This window comes from Amblyraja radiata, chromosome 21, assembly GCF_010909765.2.
Source record: "Amblyraja radiata isolate CabotCenter1 chromosome 21, sAmbRad1.1.pri, whole genome shotgun sequence".
In the NCBI taxonomy this organism is placed as follows: Eukaryota; Metazoa; Chordata; class Chondrichthyes; order Rajiformes; family Rajidae; genus Amblyraja; species Amblyraja radiata.
Genome location: NC_045976.1, coordinates 41,103,772 through 41,121,457, shown reverse-complemented (window position 1 = coordinate 41,121,457; position 17,686 = coordinate 41,103,772). Strand labels below are relative to the sequence as shown.

The 17,686-nt window shown below is 44.3% G+C and overlaps 1 protein-coding gene across 1 annotated transcript in view; it reads left to right on the top strand.

The window, feature by feature from the left end:
• The window catches only part of taf3 (TATA-box binding protein associated factor 3), a 174,429-nt gene that overhangs the window by 10,435 nt on the left and 146,308 nt on the right, over window positions 1–17,686 (top strand). The window contains exon 2 of the mRNA XM_033040146.1: window positions 1,855–2,097. Coding sequence (XP_032896037.1) covers window positions 1,855–2,097 — 243 coding nt within the window. The remainder of the gene's footprint in view (window positions 1–1,854; window positions 2,098–17,686) is intronic.

Below are 17,686 nucleotides of genomic sequence, written 5' to 3'. Positions count from 1 at the left end.
GTGAATTGGCATTCAAATGCCTTCTGTGGCAGAAAATTCCACAGATTCACAACTCTCCGGGTCAAAAGGCTTTTCCTCGTCTCAGTCCTAAATGGCCTACCCCTTATTCTTAAACTGTGACCCCTGGTTCTGGACTCCCCCAACATTGAGAACTTTTTTCCTGCATCTAGCCTGCCCAATCCTTTAAGAATTTTATATGTTTCTATAAGATCCCCCTCTCATCCTAAATTCCAGTGAATCCAATCCCAGTTGACCCATTCTTTCATCATATGTCAGTCCCGCCATCGTGGGAATTAACCTGGTGTACCTGCGCTGCACTCCCTCAATAGCAATAATGTCCTGCCTCAAATTAGGAGACCAAAATTGCACACAATACTCCAGGTGCGGTATCAACAGGGCCCTGTACAACTGCAGTAGGACCTCCTTGCTCCTAAACTCAAAACCTTTCGCAATGAAGGCCAACTTGCCATTAGCTTTCTTCACTGCCAGCTGTACCTGCATGTTTACTTTCAGTGATTGATGTACAGTCACGCGTACTCACCTCCCCACCATCGATGGGATCTACAGGAGATGCTGCCTCCTAAAGGCAGCCAGCTTCATCAGAGACCCACACCACCCTGGACACGCTCTCATTTCACTCCTGCCATCGGGAAGGCACAAGAGACTGAAATCTGTGACTTTCAGGTTTATGAACAGCCTCTTCCCCGCAACCATCAGGCTATTGAACACTACGAACACCAACTAAACTTTGAAGGTAGACAAAAGTACTGGAGAAACTCAGCAGGTGCGGCAGCATCAATGGAGCGAAGGAAATAGGCAACGTTTCAGGCCAAAACCCTTCTTCAGACTGATGTGGGGGGCGGGGAGAAGAAAGGAGAAAGAAAGAGGAGGAACCAGAAGGCTGAGTTCCTCCCCCTTCTCAGCTCTCCCTCAGTCCTTCGCTCCATAGACGCTGCTGCACCCGCTGAGTTTCTCCAGTACTTTTGTCTACCTTCGATTTTCCAGCATCTGCAGGTCCTTCTTAAAAACTAAACTTTGAACTATGAACAGTCTTGGTTGCAGTAGGGGGTTTGGGCTTTTGTTTTGATTCGCATTAGGCTTTAGAGATACAGCACGGAAACAGGTCTTTCAGCCCACCGAGTCCATGCCAACCAGCGATTCCCGTACACTAACACTGTCCTACGCACTTGGGACAATTTGCAATTTTTTACCTCCGCCAATTAACGTATAAACCTGCAGTTATGTAGTATGCCAATTAATGTGCATGTGAGTTGATTAAGGTCACCTTAATATCAAAATCAATCTTCTGAATTACTATTCACATCTATTCATTATTTATATACAAGTGAGAGATAATATGCATTACTCGCCACCATTTTCTCACCTAGCACCAGGGTTCCTGGGCAGAGGAAATGTGTAGGAAGGAACTGCAGATACAGGTTTACACCGAAGATAGACACAAAATGCTGGAGCAATTCAGTGGGTCAGGCAGCATCCCTGGATAGAAGGAATGGGTGATGTTTCGGGTCAATTCCCTCCTTCAGACTGGTCAGAAGAAGGGTCTCCACCCGAAATGGAATAGGTGACATTTCGGATAGATCCTTTTTCAGACTGAGTGTGAGATTTTCTTTTCTCCAGAGATGCTGCCTGACGCGCTGAGTTCCACTACCATTTGATTTTGTGTCTATCTTCCTGGGCAGAAGCTCCACCTAATGTCCCCTCTAGCAAAAACGACCTGTCACAGAGAGCTGAATGAAAGTTACAAAAGCTACATGAATATTGTACCTTAAAACTGTTTTGATTTTTGTTAAGAAAGCTGCATTTAGCCATTAACCTTTCCTCCTCCTTTCCCAGATGGCCGCACGGATCCCGTCTTGGATGATTTAGGTCAGGCCTTTAAACTAATGGGAATCAGCCTTTCAGAGCTGGAAGACTATATTCACAACCTTGAGCCCATCGGGTTTGCACATCAAATCCCAGCTTTCCCTGTCAGCAAAAACAACGTGCTCCAGTTCCCACAGCCTGGAGCCAAGAGACTTGGTGAGGAGAAGGAGTATATTCCAGAATACCTGCCACCTCTCATCTCGTCACAAGAAGGTGAGTTGAGGCCTGTATTACATCAAACTTCATTGGTTGAGAAAAAATGCGTGAACATGTCTCTTCAATTAAAACCACCTGTACCTTTCTGTAACATGGCAAGCCTTCTAGATAACATATTGCAGGAGTGTTAGCGAATGCAGTTCTTCAATTGGGCTGGCCACACAAGGGGAAGGGAGGACAGATGACCAAAGACAGTGGAAGAAGTTGGTTTTAAGGAGAACTAGACCAAGTGGGACCCGTTGGGCCCTCCTATACCCCAACCCGGGGGGTGGGGGCGTCAGCGAGATAGAGTATATTGGGGAACAAATGTGATATGTTACAGGAAAATATCCATCCAGCACTTTTAAAATAAATAACTAAAAATCAAAAATATATATTAATATATATATATTTATTTTAAGTACATTTATTTTTATAGATATTTATTTTAAATATATTTATATAGATTTTTAGTTTAAATATATTGATATATGGGTCATATACTGTGACATGAGTGGCCAAATTTGAAAGTTATTGAATCATCCTGAAATACCACAGCATTAAAAATGGGCCTACCGATGATCCTATTGAGCGAATTTGTGATCAAAATCGACCAAAATGTAATACGTACGATTTTTAAAAAATACTGATTTCTAAGCTGCTTTACGAATGTCGGCACGCAACCCACCACGAGGCCCGTAGTTCACGGCAGGGTCGTTAGAAATCGCGTTGTTTGAATTTTTTTCAAAATCGCGACGAATGTAAAAAAAAAGTTATAGCATTGACACCGTTAGACAACGGGAGGGGCTACAGAATGTGACATCGGTGAAATAGGTGAGCAAACTAGATTTTTATTTCATGATTTTAAGTTCTATTCATTATTAATTTTTTTTAATGGAAAGCTTAAACATAAAATATATACAATAAAAAAGAAACAATAAATATAAAAAAGGTTACTCTGCTTTTAATTCACTCATTTCACACGTGACCAAGAAAGCACCGCTACTCACGCTCTGCTGCAAAAACCCGGGGCATCAGAAAACCATCTCATCGGATGATAAATCATAACAATCATAAGCATAATCAGAATTCGGCCTACATAGAGTTATTTAATTGTGAAATTAATGTCATCTTTCTGGTATAAATTAGCCTAAGGATTTGATGAAATCCTGCTTGAAAATTGTCACAAAAAAGGAAAGAAAACACAGGGACATATCAGATATTTTTCTTTGTAAAACAGTTTTATTTATTTTTGCTTCATCTCATTATTTTGGCTATACACCATGATCTATACCACTTAAAATACAGGATATGAAATAATGGGAATATTACATAAAAAACGGGGAAATAACCCGGAAATTTGGAGACCTTCAGTTTCACAACTTTACGGAAACACCCATATATTTTAAATAATTATATACACATGCACACAGATACACCCACTTGTATGTGTGTATATGTACATATGCCTATAAATTCTCGTGCATATTTTTAAATAGGCAGGTATACCTTTTACACTTGTAAATTATCCAATTTATAATTATCTTCTATGCTGATTGACATACAGTGCCCTCCATAATGTTTGGGACAAAGACCCATCATTTATTTATTTGCCTCTGTACACCACAATTTGAAATTTGTAATAGAAAAAAATCACACGTGGTTAAAGTGCACATTGTCAGATTTTATTAAAGGTCATTTTTATACATTTGTGTTTCACCATGTAGAAATTACAGCTGTGTTTATACATAGTCCCCCCATTTCAGGGCACCATAATGTTTGGGACACATGGCTTCATGGGTGTTTGTAATTGCTCAGGGGTGTTTAATTGCCTCCTTAATGCAGGTATAAGAGAGCTCTCAGCACCTAGTCTTTCCTACAGTCTTTCTATCACCTTTGGAAACATTTATTGCTGTTTATCAACATGAGGACCAAAGTTGTGCCAATGAAAGTCAAAGAAGCCATTATGAGACTGAGAAACAAGAATAAAACTGTTAGAGACATCAGCCGAACCTTAGGCTTACCAAAATCAACTGTTTGGAACATCATTAAGAAGAAAGCGAGCACTGGTGAGCTTACTAATTGCAATGGGACTGGCAGGCCAAGGATGACCTCCACAGCTGATGACAGAAGAATTCTCTGTATAATAAAGAAAATCCCCAATCACCTGTCCGACAGATCAGAAACACTCTCCAGGAGTCAGGTTTGGATTTGTCAATAACCATTGTCCGCAGAAGACTTAATGAACAAAATATAGAGGCTACACTGCAAGATGCAAACCACTAGTTAGCCGCAAAAATAGGATGGCCAGGTTACAGTTTGCCAAGAAGTACTTAAAAGAGCAACCACAGTTCTGGAAAAAGGTCTTGTGGACAGATGAGACAAAGATTAACTTATATCAGAGTGATGGCAAGAGCAAAGTAAGTACGAGAGAAGGAACTGCCCAAGATCCAAAGCATACCACCTCATCTGTGAAACACAGTGGTGGGGGTGTTATGGCCTGGGCATGTATGACTGCTGAAGGTACTGGCTCACTTATCTTCATTGATGATGCAACTGCTGATGGTAGTACCATAATGAATTCTGGTGTATAGACACATCCTATCTGCTCAAGTTCAAACAAATGCCTCAAAACTCATTGGCCGGCGGTTCATTCTACAGCAAGAACATGATCCCAAATATATTGCAAAAGCAACAAAGGAGTTTTTCAAAGCTAAAAAATGGTCAATTCTTGAGTGGCCAAGTCAGTCACCCGATCTGAACCCAATTGAGCATGCCTTTTATATGCTAAAGAGAAAACTGAAGGGGACTAGCCCCCAAAACAAGCATAAGCTAAAGATGGCTGCAATACAGGCCTGGCAGAGGCCTTTATTAAAATCTGACAATGTGCACTTTAACCACATGTGATTTTTTTCTATTACAAATCTCAAATTGTGGAGTACATAAATAAATGATGGGTCTTTGTCCCAAACATTATGGAGGGCACTGTATGCTCTCAAAATAATGTTATACTAATTTGCCTCATTTGAGAGCTCTCTTACTTATTGATTCAGGAGATTATGGCTGTAAGACACGTTCCAGAACTTGAGTACACAGTCTTGGTTCGTTCTCCAGTATAATACATAGGAAGCACCTCATTGAAAGACGTGCCAATCTTCAAATGAGACTTTAAACAGTCTTCCCAGGTGAATGTTTAAATCCTGCGGCTGTTACCACATGTCACGTTGGCTGGCCTGTCTTCGCCGCAACAAGGGTCATGTACTTCAAAGTAATTTATTTTTGTACTTTATTTTATTTACTCTTGGGATGTGGCGACGCTGACAGGGGATGATTTATTGTCAATCCTTGAAGGGATTAAGAGACAATTTGTCGTGCGGGACTGGATTTGTTTATAGACGGGTTAGGTATGAATGAGTGGCAGTTTCTCGACTCAAAGGGATATTAGTGAACCAGTTGTGTTTCTACAACTCTCTGACAGCATTCATGGTCATTTTATTTTTCTGTTACAAATGACCAGATTTATTGCATGTAATGCCACTGTTTGTCATAATGGATTTGAACCTGTGACCTTCAGATTCAATGCAGAATGTCCAGTAAACTCCTTTGCTGCCTCCACACGATCTGCTTGAAGTTTTCTGATCTACGTGAAAACATGCTGTTAAATTGCAGATAGACAATAGACAATAGGTGTAGGAGTAGGCCATTCGGCCCTTCGAGCCAGCACCGCCATTCAATGTGATCATGGCTGATCATCCACAATCAGTTCCCCGTTCCTGCCTTCTCCCCATATCCCCTGACTCCGCTCTCCATAAGAGCCCTATCTAGCTCTCTCTTGAAAGCATCCAGAGAACCGCCCTCTGAATTCCACAGATGGCGAAGAAACAGTGGCCAAACTTGGTCTTTATATTTAAAGGTTATTACATCTTTTAAAATTTACTATTCAAAGCATCCTTATGATAGCATCCTTGACAGTACTCAGCATTTCTCTGTCGATGAGGTTTTAGGGTTAAGTTTATTATTGTCACGTGTACTGAGGTCCAGTGAAAGGCTTTGTCTTGCACGTGATCCAATCAAATTAGATAATATTATACAGAAGTACAATCAAGTCAAACTCGCGTACAATAGGTTGAGTGAAGGAAACGATGCAGAGTGCAGAAAATAGTTCTCAGCATTGTAACGCATCTGTTCCAGAGGCGGTCCAATGTCCGCAATGAGGTAGAGGTGATTCAGACAGCTAGCTTAGCTTGGCAGTACCCTAGCTTAGGTGGCACGGTGGCGTAGCGGTAGAGTTGCTGCCTTACAGCGCCAGAGACCCGGGTTTGATCCTGACTCCGGGTGCTGTCGGTTCGGAGTGTGTACGTTCTCCCCGTGACCATTTGGGTTTCCTCCGGGTGCTCCGCTTTCCTCCCACATTCAAAAAACATACAGCTTTGTAGGTTCAGTCCGCAATAACCTACCTGACCTCCCGGTGGCTCAGCACTTCAACTCCCCCTCCCATTCCCAATCCGACCTCTCTGTCCTGGGTCTCCTCCATTGCCAGAGTGAGCAACAGCGGAAATTGGAGGAACAGCACCTCATATTCCGTCTGGGGACCTTGCGTCCTTATGGCATTAACATTGAATTCTCCCAATTTGGCTAGCCCGTGCTGTCTCCTCCCCTTCCTTAACCCTCTAGCTGTCTCCTCCCACCCTCCCATCCGCCCGCCCTCGGGCTCCTCCTCCTCCTCCCCTTTTCCTTCTTTCTTTCCCCACCCCCCATCAGTCTGAAGAAGGGTTTCGGCCCGAAACGTCGCCTATTTCCTTCGCTCCATAGATGCTGCTGCACCTGCTGAGTTTCCCCAGTAATTTTGTGTACCTTCGATATTCCAGCATCTGCAGTTCCCTTTTGAAAGCTTTGTAGGTTTATTGGCTTCGGTAAAATTGTCCCTCGTGTGTCGGATAGTGCCAGTGTACGGGGTGATCGCTGGTCGGCGCGGACTCACGTGGGCCGAGGAGCCTGTTTCCGCACTAAAGTCTAAATCTAAAGACAAGTTATGGAAGGACCGTTCAGAAGTCTGATAACAGAGGGGAAGAAGCTGTGCCTGAGTCTGCTGGTGTGCCCTTTCAATCTTTAGTAAAGTCTGTCTTGACGGGAGCAGGGAGCACAGGGAATGACCGGGGTGGAAAAAGGCCCTTGATTATGTTGGCTGCTTTCCCGAGGCAGCGTGAAATGTAGATGGAGTAACATTTAATTGAAATGTATAAAACCACAAGGGACCCAGATAGTAAAAGTAAATAGTACTTCAGTGACAGGCAATTTCTTGTTAACTTTATAAACACTGTTAACATTTACTAATGTAATCCTATTTGCTCTGACAGTTTTATGTAAAATCGTTTCTTTTTTTGCAATTTTGCATAAATCTGGCCTCTATTTTGTTGGGAACTTCCTGTGGAGGAGCTGTACAGTCTGTTTATTCTGCTCCAGTCAAATTTGACCCATCAGTTGGGAATTGCTGCCAGAAGCCCAGAATAAGCCTCTTTCAAGTTTTTCCTGTGCATATTGCCTGCCCAGGGCTGGATAACTGTGAGGAACCGTTGAGCAATCCCACTAACACATTTTCACTCGAACCACAAGACTTCAGTTCAATTTATTGTGTCGGAAGGAACTGCAGATGCTGGTTTATACCAAAGATAGACACAAAATGCTGGAGTAACTCAGCGGGTCAGGCAGCATCTCTGGAGGAAAGGAATAGGTGACGTTTTGGGTCGGAGTAAGGGTTCCGACGTGAAAAGTCACCTATTCCTTTTCTCCAGAGATGCTGCCTGACCCGCTGAGTTACTCCAGCATGTTGTGTCTACGGTTCAGTTCAGTTTACAGATGCAGCATTGAAATAGTCCCTTGGCCCACTGAGTCCACGCCAACCATCGATCGGCCACTCACTTTCTCATCCACTCTCTACGCATTAGGAGTATTTTTTACAGCGTCCCATTAACCTACAAACCCACATATCTCTGGGATGTGGGAGGAAACCGGAGCACCTGGAGGAAACCCACGTGGTCACAGCAGAACATACAAACGCCATAAAGGCAGCACCCATTGATAAGATTGAACTTGCAGCTCTCTGGTGCTGTGAGGCAGCAGCTCTACCAGCTGCGCCACCATGCCGTCCAGTCTTTCTTGTGCGATCGGTGAGTTCTAGTCTGCTGGGCACGTCCCATAACCTTGCTATTAGCAGCACATTATGTAGACAAAGAGGTATCTTCGGACTTTGAAAATCACAATGTCAATTTTAAGACTTGGAGAGCACCTATAATCTCCACTTACCAATATAGCAAATGAATCCTCAATGGTGTCAGAGAGAAAATCAAAAGCTGTTTCAACTATTCGTGATCAGTTGAACTTCTTGTTGTTTAACTCATTTGATCCCTGCAATTGAATTATCGCATTAAAAATCACAGCCAAGTAGTACTTGATATCTTTTGCTCAAGATTCCAGCGTCTGCAGTTCCTTGTGTTACTTGCTTTTTTCTCGTCTGATGTGCTGTCTGTAAGATATAATTTCCGGTGAAATAATTAAAATAGGGATTTTGGAATGTGTAAGTGATACAAATAAAGTGTCTCAGCTAGACACAAAGTACTGGAGTAACTCAGCGGGTCAGGCAGCATCTCTTGACAAAAAAAAGGATGATGTTTTGGGTCAGAAACCTTCTTCAAATGCATCCAACTTAAAACGTTACCCCATCCCTTTTTGCCAGAGATGCTGGCTGACCTGCTGAGTTACTGAAGCACTTTATGTCTATCATCAGTATAGACCAGCATCTGCGGTTCATTCCTACACAAGTGTCTCAGCTATGCTAAGGGGTTGGACAGGCTAGATGCAGGGAGATTATTCCCGATGTTAGGGAAGTCCAGAACTAGGGGTCACAGTTTAAGGATAAGAGGGAAGTCTTTTAGGGCCGAGATGAGAAAATCATTTTTTACACAGAGAGTGGTGAATCTGTGGAATTCTCTGCCACAGAGGGTAGTTGAGGCCAGTTCATTAGCTATATTTAAGAGGGAGTTAGATGTGGCCCTTGTGGCTAAAGGGATCAGGAAGTATGGAGAGAAGGCAGGGATGGGATACTGAGTTGTATGATCAGCCATGATCATATTGAATGGCGGTGCAGGCTCGAAGGGCCGAATGGCCTACTCCTGCACCTATTTTCTATGTTTCTATGCTGTGCAAATGTAAAGTAAAGTGAGAAACTGCACAATGAATAACCTTTTTTAAAAAAAAGCTTGGTGCAAATTTCCTTCGAGCAACTCACTGCAAGTTATTGCAGAATCCTCTCGTAACCTTGAATGAACTTCCCAGTGCGAACTTCCCCAGCGAAACTATATCCGACCTGACCAAGTGATGGTAAATTCTTTTGCCTGGAGGGTATGAACAAGCGTTATCCACAAAAGGCCTTTCACAAACATTCAAAAACTGGTGAAAATCACAGCATTAAAACTTTTTTAAATAACTTTTAGGAAAGGAAGAAAGAAAGAAAGAAAATGAAGCCCACCCCGTTCCCACATAATCAGCCCTCTCTACAATGGTGGCGGAGGTGCAGTGAGGAGATTTTCCCGTGTAATTGCTGGAAAATTGCTGGTGATTTGGTTTCACCACTGGCCCCGTGAGAAGGCAAGTTAAGAGCACAATCAGGATTAGTTGTCAGATGGAACTGACAGAAGTTTTGTGGAAATTCTGGGCCATTCTTCAGCATGAATTGCCTCACAGCTAGGCAGAAGGCAGCTCTGAAGGAACTTAAGTTGCCCTCACTGCTTGTCATGTCGAGAGCCCAGAGCAGAGTCCAGTGACATTGAAACAGTCAATTATGTATTGCAGATGTATAATCAGGCTGCTTTACCGATGACTGGCCAGGAGTTTAGGCTTTATCTGTTCAGCAAACCTTTAGGCAACTTTAAAAAAAAAATGCATTTGAGGGTTAAGCAGAAATACTTTTTTTTAATTTACTCAAGTCCAGAAAGGAGTGAGACATTTACTTGTAGGTGAAATTTGGACATTTTTAAATTAATTATTTGAACTTTCCTAGTGCATAATAAGAATAGGATTATTATTCTTTTAGGTAGGTTATTGCAATTGCATCACTTTTGTTTAATATGCAACTAAGTTTCTTCAGGAATTCAAATAATCAGTGACTTGAACTGGAGACACAAGGAGCTGAGGATGCTGGAATCTTGAGCAAAACCCAAAGTGTTGGAGTAGACAGAAATGCTGGAGAAACTCAGCGGGTGCAGCAGCATCTATGGAGCGAAGGAAATAGGCAACGTTTCGGGCCGAAACCCTTCTGGAAATAGGCAACGTTTCGGGCCGAAACGTTGCCTATTTCCTTCATTACATACCCGCTGAGTTTCTCCGTTTCTCCAGCATTTTTGTCTACCTTTGATTTTCCCGCATCTGCAGTTCCTTCTTAAACAAAGTGTTGGAGTAACCCAGCGGGTCATGCAGCATCTGTGGAGGGAATGGACAGGCGACGGTTCGAGTCAGGACCTTTCTTCGGACTGATTATAGTGTGGGAGGGCGGAAGGAAAAGCTGGAAAAGAGTGGTGGGGAACAGGTCAAAGCTTGGCAAGTGATAGATGGGTAAAGGAGAGAGGCGGCTGTTAGGATGACATAAAAACCTTTAAAAAACAAAGACAATAGACAATAGGTGCAGGAGTAGGCCATTCAGCCCTTCGAGCCAACACCGCCATTCAATGTGATCATGGCTGATCATCCCCAATCAGTACCCCGTTCCTGCCTTCTCCCCATATCCCCTGACTCCGCTATCTTTAAGAGCCCTATCTAGCTCTCCCTTGAAAGTATCCAGAGAACCGGCCTCCACCGCCCTCTGAGGCAGAGAATTCCACAGACTCACAACTCTCTGTGAGAAAAAATGTTTACTCGTCTCCGTTCTAAATGGCTTACCCCTTATTCTTAAACTGTGTGGCCCCTGGTTCTGGGCTCCCCCAACATCGGGAACACGTTTCCTGCCTCTAGCGTGTCCAAACCCTTAATAATCTTATATGTTTCAATAAGATACCCTCTCATCCTTCTAAACTCCAGAGTGTACAAGCCCAGCTGCTCCATTCTCTCAGCATATGACAGTCCCGCCATCCCGGGAATTAACCTTGTGAACCTTGTGAAGACCGAGATGAGAAAATAATTTTTTACACAGAGAGTGGTGAATCTGTGGAATTCTCTGCCACAGAAGGTAGTTGAGGCCAGTTCGTTGGCTATATTTAAGAGGGAGTTAGGTGTGGCCCTTGTGGCTAAAGGGATCAGGGGGTATGGAGAGAAGGCAGGGATGGGATACTGAGTTGGATGATCAGCCTTGATCATATCGAATGGCGGTGCAGGCTCGAAGGGCCAAATGGCCTACTCCTGACCCTGTTTTCTATGTTTCTATGTTTCTAACCTACGTGGCACTGGAGCACAGATGGAGCCAGGTGGGTGGAGGAGAGTGTGAAGATGGAAACGGTCGCTAGAGGTTGAGAAGTGGCAACCAGTCTGAAATGTAGTAAGAGATTGCAGGTGCCGGAATCTTGAGCAAAAGATAAACTGCTAGAGGAATTTAGCAGATTAGACAGTATCTGTTAAAGTGAATAGACGGCGTTTTGGGTTGGAGTCAGGGTCCTTCTTCAGTCACCTATTCTGAGCTTGGTATCACCAATGCAGAGGAGGTCACATCAGGAGCACAGAATGCAGTAGAGGCGGTTGGAGGAGGTGCACGTGAATCTTTGTATCACCAGGAAGGGCTGTTTGGGGCTGTGGACGGTGGTTGAGGGGGCAGATGTAAGAACAAGGGTTAGCAGCTCCAGCGGTTGCAGGGGAACGAGCCAGGGAGAGGTGGCTACAAGCTGACCATGGAGTCACAGAGGGTGTGGTTCATGAAGAAAGCCCGACAGGGGTGGGGACAAGAAGATGTGGCTTGCGGTGAGATCGCGTTGCAGCTGGACAAATGTTTTTGTGACAGAAAATAACATCTTGTTTCTGTACAAAATCATGAGAGGAATCGATCAGGGGAATCAAGAACCAGAGGACATAGGTTTAAAGTGAGGGGGGAAGATTTAATAGGAACCTATTTTTCACACAAAGGGTGTTGGGTGTATGGAACGAGCTGCCAGAGGAGGTAGTTGAGGCTGGTACTATTGCAACATTTAAGAAACGTTTAGACAGGTACATGGATAGGACAAGTTTAGAGAGATATGGACCAAGTGCAGACAGGTGGGAATAGTGTAGTTGGGACATGTTGGTTGGTGTGGGCAAGTTGGGCCGAAGGGCCTGTTTCCACATTCTATGACTATAACATCTATTCTTGTAACTATGTTGTTCCCATGTGAGGTGAGTGAATAATTCAGATTTCCAAATGTTGATAACTGAAATAAATCACAAAATGCTGGTGAAACTTAGTGGGTCAGGCATCATGTGTGGAGGGAATGGACATGCAACATTTTGGCTCAGGTCTTCCCCTCCACAGAGAAGGTTCCCGACCCAAGACATTGCCAGTCCATTCCTTCCACGGATGCTGCCCGACCCGCTGAGTAAAATCCCTGTCCCACGGTACGAGTTCATTCCAAGAGCTCTCCCGAGTTAAAAATAAAACAAAAACTCGTGGTAAGCACGGAGAATGAACGTAGCGGGTACGTCGGTTCTCGGGGACGTCTCTTAGCGCTAACGGCAGGTACTCGGGAAGACTCGCTAACGGCAGATAAGCACGGGAAGACTCGTGAAGATTTTTCAACATGATGAGAAATGTCCACGAGAGCCCCGAGTACCGACGAGCGGCCATTACCGTAAATCTCCGAGTTCGAATCAGGGCAAACTCGGGAGAGCTCTTGGAATGAACTCGTACCGTGGGACAGGGGTTTTACTTCAGGGTTTTATTCAAGATTCCAGCACCGGCAGTTTCTTTGTGTCTCCTCATGATAACTGAAATGTTAGGTACATTTCTGAACAATTATCCAATATTATTTTTAAATAAATGTGAATTGGATACTTCATCTGTCAAGCCCATTCTAAAATATTATTAGCCATGGTAGTGTGATTCTCTTTAACTTGCTCTCCGAGTGTTCTGCAACACCCCCTCTTTCTGCTTCCCCTCTGTGTTTCCCTTCCATATCTCATTTCCTTCTCCCCTGACTCTCAGTCTGAGGAAAGGTCTTGACCCAAAACGTCACTCATTCCTTCTCTCCAGAGTTACTCCAGCATTTTGTGTCGATCTTGCTTCCTTATGTATGATCAGCCACTCCACTTGCGTTAAGTAGAATGAGTTTAACTGAGAGTTCTCCACTTTGTTCTGCTCCCTGAAGGCAAGTAGGCTATTGTTGATATGAATGCGCAAGAGCATCAACTCATTGACCATTAGGCCGAGACTATGTGTGTTGAAGTTTGATAGATCTATGCAAGGCAGAAAAGTTAAGGGCAATTAGATCACACTTTCAGTAAATTCATGGTCAATTTGTCCCTAACCACCCTCTCTCCGGGTACTTTCCCCTGCAACCGCAAGAAATGCTACATTTGTCGCTTTACCTCCCCCCTTGACTCCATTCAAGGACCCAAGCAGTCTTTCCAGGTGCGGCAGAGGTTCACCTGCACCTCCTCCAACCTCATCTATTGCATCCGCTGCTCTGGATGTCAGCTGCTCTACTTCGGTGAGACCAAGAAACCAAGAACCAAGCGCAGGCTTGGCGAATGCGTCGCCGAACACCTCCGCTCGCTCCGCATTAACCAACCTGATCTCCCCCTCCCATTCCGAATCCGACCTTTCTGTTGTGGGCCTCCTCCATGGCAAGAGTGAGGACCACCGGAAATTGGAGGAGCAGCACCTCATATTTCGCTTGGCCAGTTTGCAGCCCAGCGGTATGAACATTCTCTAATTTCAGGTAGTCCTTACTTCCTCCTCTCCTTCTCAGCTCTCCCTCAGCCCTCTGGCTCCACCTCTTCCTTTCTTCCTCCCGCCCCCCCCCCCCACCCTCACATCCGTCTGAAGAAGGGTCTCGACCCAAAACATTGCCTATTCCTTTGCTCCATAGATGCTGCCTCACCCGCTGAGTTTCTCCAGCATTTCTGCCTACCTTCACTTTCAGTGAAATTAGATTAGACTTGGACGAATTGCAACTGTGTCATAGTTGTGTAGATTTGGAGATCAGGAGGGTATTCATTTTTCAAAGTGCTAGTGTTTGTATGGCTGTGGAAACAAAATTTCGTTTGAGTCTCACTGGGGCTCAAATGACAAATAAATAAATTTGTATTTGTAAACAGGTTCTGCTTTAATAAAATAATTGTAGGAAATGATGGCTTACATACACATGAATCCATTGACTGCAATGTAGCTTTTAAGTTAAAATCCAGAGATTTAAGATTCTTTACATCAATATCTTCAATCCCTAAATCACATAGCTTTATTTACAGGAATATAATGAGGTAATCTTGTTACATTTTTGAATTGTGTGAATATCTATCATTACAAAATGCTGTGGCCTTTGGTTTTTATATATCGTGCTACGTCTGACAATGGTTCATCAGTTTAATGCCGATCTGGATCTGAGGTAAAAGAATATTGTGAAATATGTACTTTGATGAGCACGGGCCATTTAATTGAATTACAGATTGTCATCGGATATCCAGATGAATCCACTTCTGTGCATTTGATGGAAAGACTCTTGAGACCATTTAAATGGACGTGAGATGGTGAGGGTGACAAAAGGCCAGAAATGTTGTCTTCACTGCTTCCATTAAACACAGCAGATGGTGCTGGAGAGTTAACAGCGACAGAGCAACAGGGTTGTCTTAAGTTCCAATATCATTGTGTTATTCTCATTTCGCCTAAAATCTGATCTGGGGCTGCATTCATCAGAGTGTAAGATATTCTTCATTCCATGGCCATGTTCATTATCAATCATGAGGCTGGAAATTTGTCCTTTGCACTTGCTCTCGATCAACAATTTAGTCGTGACATGTGGCGTGGGAAGGAACTGTAGACGCCGCTTTAAACCGAAGATAGACACAAAATGCTGGAGTAACTCAGTGGGACAGGCAGCATCTATGGGGAGAAGGAATGGTTGACATTTCGGGTCGAGACCCTTCTTCAGAGTCATTGTATAGTATAAGCTAGAGAGGGAGGTGGGAGATTGCAACCTTCACGTGGTCCACCCTGTTTCGACGAATGCAATCAACCCGGCGTGCACAATCAAATAAGATCAAATAGAACAAGTTGTCCTACAACTTTAGGCTGTGCGCGCCACACGCAAGAAGAAGAAGAAGAAGAAGAAGAAGAGGAAGCTAGAGAGGGAGTTAGGAATACAATAGTTGTATCATATCTCTAGAACACGTGGAGTTGCAGGGTGATCTCTTATATGCCACTATTCTCTGTCTCTCATCCACCACGCCCCCAGCAGCGCGTTCCAGGCGCTCACCACCCTCTGTGTAAAAAAAAAACATGCCTTGCACATTTCCTTTAAACTTTGCCCCTCTCACCTTAAAGCAATGCCCTCTAGTATTTGATTTATCCATCCTGTGGAAATGTTTGTGACTGTCTACCTTATCCATGTCTCTAAGGTAGATAAAAAAGTCGGAGGAACTCAGCGGGTGAGGCAGCATCTATGGAGAGAAGGAATAGTGTCAAATCAGCGTCATTTTCCAGCGGACCAATGTCCACCCCGGTTTTCTCCCACATACCAAAGATGATTAGACTTGCACATGACTTGACCTCTGTAAATTGTCCCCCGGTATGTAGGGAGTGGGGGAGAAAGTGGGGGAAGCGCTAATGTGAATGGGTGTATCTATAAACTAAAACTGAACCAAAATTGATTGATCCTTTTGTAGCTTATCTCCGTCAAGTTCACAAGGACAAGCCATGTCACCTATCTCTTCTCCAATTTGCTTATTTTTACGCTTCTGTTTCCAAATCTGTTTCCAGGGGATCTTATTGAAACATATAAGATTATTAAGGGCTTGGACACACTAGAGGCAGGAAACATGTTCCCGATGTTGGGGGAGTCCAGTACCAGGGCCCAGAGTTTAAGAATAAGGGGCAAGCCATTTAGAACGGAGATGAGGAAACACATTTTCTCACAGAGAGTTGTGAGTTTGTGCAATTCTCTGCCTCAGAGGGCGGTGGTGGCCGGTTCTCTGGATACTTTCAAGAGAGAGTTAGATAGGGCTCTTAAAGAAAGCAGAGTCAGGGGATATGGGGAGAAGGCAGGAACGGGGTACTGATTGGGGATGATCAGCCATGATCACATTAAAGGCGGTGCTGGCTCGAAGGGCCGAATGGCCTACTCCTGCACCTATTGTCAATTGCCAGTGGGTAAATTAATAATTGCCTTCAATTTTGCTCTGCAGACTTATCACAGGCACTCTCTCTCTCTCTGAAGTCTGAAGAAGGGTCTCGACCCGAAATGTCACCCATTCCTTCTCTCCAGAGATGCGGCCTGTCCCACTGAGACTCCAGCATCTTGTGTCTATCTTCAGTTTAAATCAGCATCTGCAGTTCCTCCCTACACATTCTCTCTCTGTTCCCTCCACCCTTTCCAACTCGGTAACTTTATTTATTATCTCACTCTCTTAGTTGTGATGAAGGGTCCTCGACGAGAAATGTCACCTTTGTTCCTCTGCCCACTTGACCTGCAAAGTGCTTCCAGCATTCTCTGTTTGTGCTTGGAATTCTCAGCCTCTTTTCCTTTGGTCCAAATACAATTCAGCCCTGGTTGTTGGATTTCAGTGGTTAATGCATCCCCGCACACTAATGCTACCCTACACATGTTAGACAATTTAAAATTATACCAAACCAATTAATCTACAGGCCTGTTTGGAGTGTGGGAGGAAACTGGAAATCCCGGAGAAATCCCACACAGATCATGGGGAGAACATATAAACTCCATTTAGACAGCACCCGAAGTGAGGATCGAACCCAGATTTCAGGCGCTGTAAGGCAGCAACTCTACCACTACTTGTTCAGGTAGAAACAGAGAATGTGCGGCACAGTGGTGCATCGGGTAGAATCACTGCCTCACTGTGGCAGAGACCCGGGTTCGATCCTGACCACGGTTGCTGCCTGTGGAGTTTGCTCATTCTCCCTGTGATCGCGTGGGTTTGCTCTGGGCGCTCCGGTTTCCTCCCACATCCCAAAAAACGTATATGGTTTTGTAGGTTAATTGGCCCTCTGTAAAATTGCCCCTAGTGTGATTGGGTCTTCTTCTTCTTGCGAATGAAACATGAATAAACCAAAGGAATAGTTAGATCTCAAGCCGGGTGTTGAGCAGCCGGGTTGTTGCCTCTGTTGGCGTCAATGTCTGCCAGGCCCTGACACAGCTCCATTTGGTGGGTGGTAGAGCGGGCACCCAGAGATGACATGGTTGGCTGTCTGTTGTTCTGCTCCACATTCACAGGCTGGGCTCTGGCGGAGGGAGCCCCCATCTCCACACGCTGGCATTGAAACGCCCAACTCCAGTACCAAGTCTGTTGAGCTTCACCCCATGCTCCTCTGGGGAGGTCAGACCCTGGACAGCTTCTATCTGGTGAGGAGATGTAGCTGTGTAACGGAGATGAGGTTGCCTTCCACTCCTGTGACCACTTGGTGGCTATCCAGTGTGCTTTTGTC